Source organism: Theobroma cacao, chromosome 3 (assembly GCF_053813885.1).
Source record: "Theobroma cacao isolate CCN51 chromosome 3, ASM5381388v1, whole genome shotgun sequence".
NCBI lineage: Eukaryota > Viridiplantae > Streptophyta > Magnoliopsida > Malvales > Malvaceae > Theobroma > Theobroma cacao.
Genome location: NC_142641.1, coordinates 44,444,948 through 44,452,732, shown reverse-complemented (window position 1 = coordinate 44,452,732; position 7,785 = coordinate 44,444,948). Strand labels below are relative to the sequence as shown.

Sequence of the window (7,785 nt, the reverse complement as noted above, 5' to 3'; positions counted from 1 at the left end):
AATCTTTACGAGTAGGTTTCCATTGGAGTGAATTGGATACATAAATTCTTAATTACGTTATAAACAGCCTTCCATCTCCCCATCTCTTGCCATGGTGTGCCAATTTAGCTAGTCGTATCCAACAATATTACAAAAAGAAACTTATAAAATTTGAGAAAATGAATGAAGTGCATGTGTATGTCCACATTCATTTGATTGATTTTTTTTATTAAGATGAATAAAGTACAACACAAAATTTGACAAATTTGCAGCGATAAGAATGCGCTGACCAAGTTTATTTTATTCCATAATTCATCTTAATCACATGGGACCTTTTACCAAGTACCGATCCTAATACTATTTAATCATATAGTATAAAATTCCTCAAATAAAACAATATTTGAGCTGATTGCATTAGTTATATAAGCAAGATAATTACTTGTGTATTTTATTTGTTATGATTACGGTGAATTTTAAATTTCTATGACTTTGTTAAATTAAGACAACTCGTGAAGAAAAATTTTAAAATTTTACCGACTATTAGGAGAGAATTAATTGGGACATTAGTCAAAGTCGGATGTATAGTTAATTTGCTAATTATGGAATTACTGAAACATAATATCGCTGCCTATTTATTCAATGAGATAAGCTGTTTTATCTTTATAGGGAAAAGGTGGGCAATTCACTTGCAAGGTAGTTAGTTTGGGCTCTGATTCAAAGCCCACTATCTTGACAAAATGCCAATCAATATTTTAACTGTAAATCCATAAAAGTCCAATTTGACAGACTGTCGGTACCCTCTTTTTTTTTTTGATGGGCCAAAGAGGGTATGAAAGAGTTTGCTTAACAAGAACGCTTGTTATATCATTGGCCAATAGGAAAGGTTTTTTAGAATCAAAACGTGGACCCACTTGACACCTATTATTCCTTTGTTTGATGGAATTGGGGGCTTGGATTGGCATCCTTATCCTATCAAAGTTAGTTGTTCTATTAATGTGATAAATAAACAAGACGAGCCAGACAAGGTGGATGTTGATTATCTCAAGGCCCGTCTTTCTTTCGTGGCATCCGGGCCTTGGCCGGCAAGTCTTAATAAAAGAATGGTTCGATCACAATCAAAATCCCGAATGAAAATGGCCACACTAGTCTATGACAAGGCTTTGTGTTGATCAATTCAAGGCCCATAAGTAAGTTCAACTTGAATGGTGAAGGGGTCCCGCTTGACAATCACACTTATCCATATAATTGCAAGCTAGCTGGGTACATTGGGTCTTTAGTCCCTCTCACAAACATCATTACTTTCATGAGACGCAATGCATACATCTGTACCTTTTGGGCATGGCAACTCTTTGACCATTTCCATTGGCCATTTTTGACTACTTGAATCCAATTTCGTTGACTTAACCACGGTTTTAAGCTTCGGTCCAAACCTGGGCTGGCCCACTTGAGTACGGCTTTTGGGTCTTGGTCCATTTTTATTGCAAAATTAACTTTAATGGGTTGGATAAGCTAGCCCAAAGTCTCAACAATTTTGGGCTCGAGGTTCAATTTGCTAATCAGATCATGAGTCCAGAAGCATCCCCAAGAGAACGAGGATTTTCATGGAAAGGTTTAGTAGATGAGATCATGGATCAAAGCTAATTAACTAAAGGTGATTCTAGCAAACTATCATATAGAAAGTGAAATGAAATTAGTAAATCACGTCTCTTTTTTTATGTGGTTGATGCTTTAGGAATTTAACACCCACACATCTTCAATGACCATTAAATCGAGAACTCTAACTTGATTATGTTTCCAAGTTGATTATCGGGTCCAACCCTAGTTCAATATCTGGTCTGCATCATGGGTCACCCATAGGAGAAAACAGGAAGGATATGGTTTCCAGGAATCAGGACAAATGACAGCAAAATTGATGATATCGCTACTTTGGGGGCTATTTTATATAGTATATGCGTTCAAAGAGAACAAAAAAAGTGATAGACCAACAAAAGTTGGTGGTCTATGAGAAGTCCACACGGTATCCAGGAGATCAGGATAAGTTTCTGTCCTAGTCCTATCCCAAAGGCAACTGAAGCAGCCAGTGGCCAAAGTCAAATTGGCAACAAAAGCCTAATGCTGAAAAACCTTCGTATATATAGCTGGCTTATCTTTACCTGCCCCAGTCGCCAATTTGCATTGAGCTAAACCTCTGGCTGCGTAAGCGCTTACGTTAAAAGCCTAATTTGACGAGACAAGGAGGTTCCCCGAATCCTACACACATTTAACCATTTAACCGCGTGGAGTTCGCCCTTGGTACTGATCAGTTCCAGCCGGTAGCCAGCAAAATGCCGTGTTGTTGTTTCAGCATTGGCTAATGGCTATTCCCAATGGGATTTTCCTTTATGTCCCCTCTGAAGCAGTAGGATATTAGTATAATAAGACTTGAGGAAGACCCCATAGAAGGGAAAAAAAAAAGTAAAAAAACAAAAAACAGGCTTAATTACTGGAAGCTTTGATATCTACTTAATTTTTTATTACGACAAACGTGCATCTGCTTAAATTGTCTCACTAATTGTTTGTTTATGCTTGAAGCAAAACAAAAGAATAAAACCAAACCAAACCAAGAAAAATTTCCAGGATGCTCTGACTCTGGCTCTAATGTAACAAAGACAAACCTCCCTTGCATGATCTTATCGTGAAAAGGAGATATATATCGATTTGCGGTGCACCTCCGTCTCTAGTGCTTGAAATATAAAATAAAATATATATTACTAATATTTCTAATCTGCTTCTACTTACATTGCTTTCTACTAGATAAGGGGTTTTGGATAAAATTTTACATTTCGAGTATAACGTAGCTGGTTATGATATGTTTTCTAGTAGAAAGGAAAGAGTTATGTTGCTATGACATGGTCAATTTTGTTCAGTATGTTGTTTTCTTATTTTAATTTTTCCGCTCGCTCAGAAATGTAAATATATACAAAGACCACAAGTAGCTTAAGTGAAACAAGTTTCGGTTGATAAATTTGGGCTGGATAAACCCAATTAGACAAGTAGGTGAGCAATTCCCATTTCTACATCACATGAATCAGCGATACAAGGAAACATGAATGATCATGACGGAAAAAACTTTCAAGTCTGTTGACCTAATGCTCATGGCCTTCCTAAAACCAATCTATAGGGGTTAACAGCCAGTTCCATGTCTATAATAATGGCCAAAAGAACTATTTATAGCATAATATAATTCTATAAAAAGAACTTAATTAGAAACCTATTGTGAATTGAATACCTTATCAAAGTGAATATTGGGCATTCAAATTTGATCAATTGAAAGTTCTTCCTCGTTCGAAAGACAACAAACAAGAAAAGAAAAGAACGGTGCAATTATTAGTTAGTTTAAGTGATTAATTTAATTGGAAGAGGAGATCAAAGCAGTTCCATTATGCTTTCTTACCAAAGATATTATGTCATCTTTAGTCTTTAGGTTAAAGCCATCCCATCATGGAAAAGGACATTAAAATGCCTCTAGGCATCTCCCATAGGCCATAAGCCATATGTTGATAAAACAACCCCAAGAATAATAATGCATTAATGAAAAGGAAGAAATAGATTACCATATACAGAAGAAACCAACAAATGACAATGCTTGGATGTGGAAGAAAAGTAATGTATACAAGTAGGCTATTACTATCACACACGGATCCAACTTTGCCTCGACATTTCTTGGCACGAATCTAATCATATATCTTTAACCATGCCCTAGCTAATTGTATTGTTCATTTGAAAAGCAAGTTGCTTTATTCAAAGAACAAAGTCATGTGGCTCACGCATATACATAGTTATAGTTTCAGGAGCCTTTGATTTGCTTAGAATGAGACATCTTGCATTCTAGCTATTCACAATCTTAACATGTTCCATCACTTTACCTCAAGTTGTGACAAATTTAGGAAGAAGCATAGACCTCTATATTCCATCATATATGCTGATAACATTTAATATTTTATATTTTTATCGTTATTCTTGAGCCATGTAATAAAACTTGTTTTTCTCATTTCCCTTTCATCCTCTTTACAAAAACATGATTAATATTAAATCGTATAAAAAATTTTGAATCATAAATTAAGTACTTCAAAGAAAAGACTTCTTTAGTTTTTTTTTTAATTTATATTTTTATAATTGTGTGATTGTGAATAGTTTAACAAAAAATAAAATTAAAAACATTTGATGTTTGCCACTTTACTCGAGAGCTAATACAAGTGGACTCATAGTTTATTAATCTTAAGAGAACATTAAGAGAAGTAAGAGTTTATATTATATCACGAGGATCTTACAAAGGTAATTTTTTAAGACATTCATTAAGAATTTGTCATAGAATACCATACACTCTCTAACACTAAACTAATTCATATTAATTAACACTCCTAACCCCATTTTTCTTTTGCAAAAAGGAATCAAAATACAAAATATATTCACAAATTGATATACATTTAATAAATCAAGAAGATAAAAGGATAAACAAAGTGCATGTACATGATCATATATCATGGGGTCACGTTCTTTGTTTGTCCTGAGTGTGCCCAATATTTTGTCAAGGTAAAACCACCACGCGGAATTTATTTTCCCTTTTTTTTTTCTCTTTATGATTCAAGCCACCTGCCAGCCATCAAAGAATTTAATTTTTGTTTGCGTTTCACCTTCATGTGAAAGATTTTTTCTTCCCCTGGTGGTTTCCAACTTCCCAAAGTCCTTACGAAACATGGGTTCCTCTTCTTCACTGCGGGCCCCATCCTTTACGTAGACCAATCGGCCGCAGGAATCGAGCCACGTATGACGAAAATTAGTTGCACCAACAAGAAAGTGGGCTGTGGGCGCAACTGTCGAGGCGGAGCACACGCAAACTGACCGTCAACAGTTGCCACGTGGGACTTTCGACCTCCCCTGCTCGAAACCTCCACCGAAACATCCCCTCCTCTGTCCATGACTCCAAAACCCTTTATAACTCTCTCTGCCCAACCCCTTCCTCTCAAACCCTGGACAAATATTTCATCTTTTCCACGAATTTTGATACAAAAAAAAAAAAATTCTTTTGATTTCATTTTGTTCATTCGGTTGTTGAGAAAATGGAGAGTGTAACTTTGACAGGGTTAATGAAGAAGGCTGCGACGGAGTTCCCGAGCAGGAGAGCTTTATCCGTTTCCGGTAAATTCGATTTGACACATGCTCAATTGCAACAACTCATCGATCACGCCGCCTCTCTCCTCATCGCCTCCGGCATCAAGCCCGGCGATGTCGTCGCTCTTTCTTTCCCGAACACCGTCGAGGTTTGTATTTTTTTACGTTTCATCAATCAAATCTTGTCTAAAACATTAGCTTCTATTTATTTTGATGAGAAAATAGAGAGAAGAAATTATCAAAAATAAAGTAAAAACATAATTTTCCTTCAATTTCCCTCCCATTCCTCTGTAGCCAAACAAAAAGCCAAGGCTTTTTCTCCATAGATTTTAGGAACTTGTAAAAGTTAACAAAATGTCTCCGTCTTTATGTTGAACTTTTTTTTCGTCGAAATTTATAAAATGTCATTGTCTATGAGCATTAGGTTAGAAAAATTAAAATTTGATATGTTTTTTATTTTGGGGTGATGAGTTTTTTCTTGTTTGCTTCCGTCACAATTTACAAAGCTGCCAAACATCGCCTAGGAGCTGTCTTGTTTAATTGTTATTAAATAAATAACAATTCTTTTATTTTATTTTTTCTGTTTTTTTACAGTTTGTGATAATGTTCTTGGCTGTAATTCGCTGTCGAGCGACTGCGGCGCCGTTAAACTCGGCTTACACCACGGAAGAATTCGAGTTCTACCTTTCTGACTCACAATCCAAACTTTTGTTAGTCCCAGCCCAAGGCATCAAGTCGGCTCAAGCTGCCGCTTCCAAGCTCAACATCCCCCACGTGTCCGCCACTCTCCAGGACGAAAATTCTAAAGTAGCTCTCTCCTCGAACCCCGATTCACATCTTGACTCAGTCCACCAACTAGTTAACGACCCTGCTGACGTCTCACTTTTTCTCCACACTTCCGGGACCACCAGCCGCCCCAAGGGTGTCCCTCTGACTCAGCTCAATCTAGCCACCTCTACTTTGAACATTAAATCGGTTTATAAACTCACTGAGTCTGACTCGACCGTCATTGTCCTCCCGTTATTCCACGTGCATGGCTTGTTAGCTGGCTTACTGAGTTCACTCATTTCCGGAGCCGCCGTGGCTCTCCCAGCCGCTGGGAGATTCTCGGCTTCTACATTTTGGACGGACGTGATTAAGTATAATGCCACGTGGTACACTGCTGTCCCCACGATACACCAGATCATATTGGATCGCCACGAGAGCAAGCCCGAGCCGGCTTACCCCAATCTGAGGTTTATTAGGAGCTGCAGCGCATCGTTGGCGCCTAGTGTATTGGCTCGGCTAGAGGCGGCATTTGACGCACCAGTGCTAGAGGCTTACGCCATGACGGAGGCATCTCATCTCATGGCTTCAAACCCGTTACCCGAATGTGGCCCGCACAAGGCCGGCTCTGTTGGGAAGCCGGTTGGGCAAGAAATGGCTATTTTGAATGAACAAGGGGAAATTCAGCCACCTAATGCTAATGGGGAGGTTTGCATTAGGGGATTGAATGTGACAAAGGGTTATAAGAACAATCCTGAGGCTAATAAATCAGCTTTTCTATTTGGTTGGTTCCACACTGGGGATATCGGGTTTTTCGATTCCGATGGATACTTGCATCTCGTGGGTCGGATCAAGGAGCTCATCAATCGTGGAGGTATGCATTTTGTGCTGACCATTCTAATCATGCATTACATAAACGTTTCTATATTTAGAATCGATTGTTACATTAAATGCGTGCATAGTCCTTAAAATATCGTCTTAACAAATGTATGTCAGAATGTTAATGTGATGTTTGGTCTGATAATGTTCAGGTGAGAAAATATCACCAATTGAAGTGGATGCAGTGCTATTGTCTCATCCTAATGTTGCACAAGCAGTTGCCTTTGGTGTCCCAGATGAGAAATATGGCGAAGAGGTAAGAAATCATCTCTCTCGTGTGCCAAAACGCTGTGTAGAAAAACATTTATGGTTGTGATATTGAATTATTAGCTGTTTGTCTTAATGTCTAACATTTCTCTCTGTTTCTTTCAAATGTAGATAAATTGTGCAGTGATCCCAAGGGAAGGAGTAAACTTGGAGGAGGCTGAAATTTCGCAATATTGCAAGAAGAACCTTGCAAGTTTCAAAGTCCCCAAGAAGGTTTTCATCACTGGTTCCTTGCCAAAAACTGCTACTGGGAAAATCCAACGGCGGATTGTAGCAGAGCATTTTTTGTCTCAAATGTCTGCTGCCAAAGTTCCCAAATTCGGAGCTTAATTCAGCAATGCTCCCTACATTTATCGTTTGCTTCGAACTTCTTTGGAGCTTTGCCTGTTGGGCAAGGGCGAGGTTACGTAGTTACAGAGTTAAGTGGCTGTAGTTTTCTTTTTCCTTTTCTTATTGGAGTTAAAGTTGATTATTAGAACAGACAGATGACATGTAATTCTGATCTCAAATTATTTAGATGTCCACAGTTAAACAAATACTTTGATATATTCCTTTTTTCTTTAATGGAACACCCCTGTGGTTTCATCATCACCTACAATTACCTCCACTTACTTCAACTGAAATACTATATATGTAGTTCCTGCAATAATTTTTCTTTCCCTGGAAAGCTTTATGTAACCATATAAATCATGGAGAGACGTTCCCATTTCGGCAAGAGGACATCAAAGCGGTAGTTGACAGTAC

At 37.9% G+C, this 7,785-nt stretch overlaps 1 protein-coding gene across 1 annotated transcript; it reads left to right on the top strand.

Moving 5' to 3' along the window:
- Positions 1-4,969: 4,969 nt before the first annotated feature.
- On the top strand, positions 4,970-7,632 carry LOC18606505 (putative CoA ligase CCL9). The gene is made up of 4 exons (XM_018117688.2): positions 4,970-5,279; positions 5,725-6,769; positions 6,927-7,030; positions 7,153-7,632. The coding sequence occupies exons 1-4, from the start codon at positions 5,079-5,081 to the stop codon at positions 7,369-7,371; spliced, it is 1,569 nt and encodes a 522-aa protein (XP_017973177.2). The 5' UTR covers positions 4,970-5,078; the 3' UTR covers positions 7,372-7,632.
- Positions 7,633-7,785: the final 153 nt, after the last annotated feature.

Coding starts and splice junctions, on each gene's coding strand:
- LOC18606505 (XM_018117688.2), top strand. CDS start 5,079: ATGGAGAGTGTAACTTTGACAGGGTTAATGAAGAAGGCTGCGACGGAG. Junction 5,280..5,724: donor CTTTCCCGAACACCGTCGAG/GTTTGTATTTTT, acceptor GTTTTTTTACAG/TTTGTGATAATGTTCTTGGC. Junction 6,770..6,926: donor GGAGCTCATCAATCGTGGAG/GTATGCATTTTG, acceptor GATAATGTTCAG/GTGAGAAAATATCACCAATT.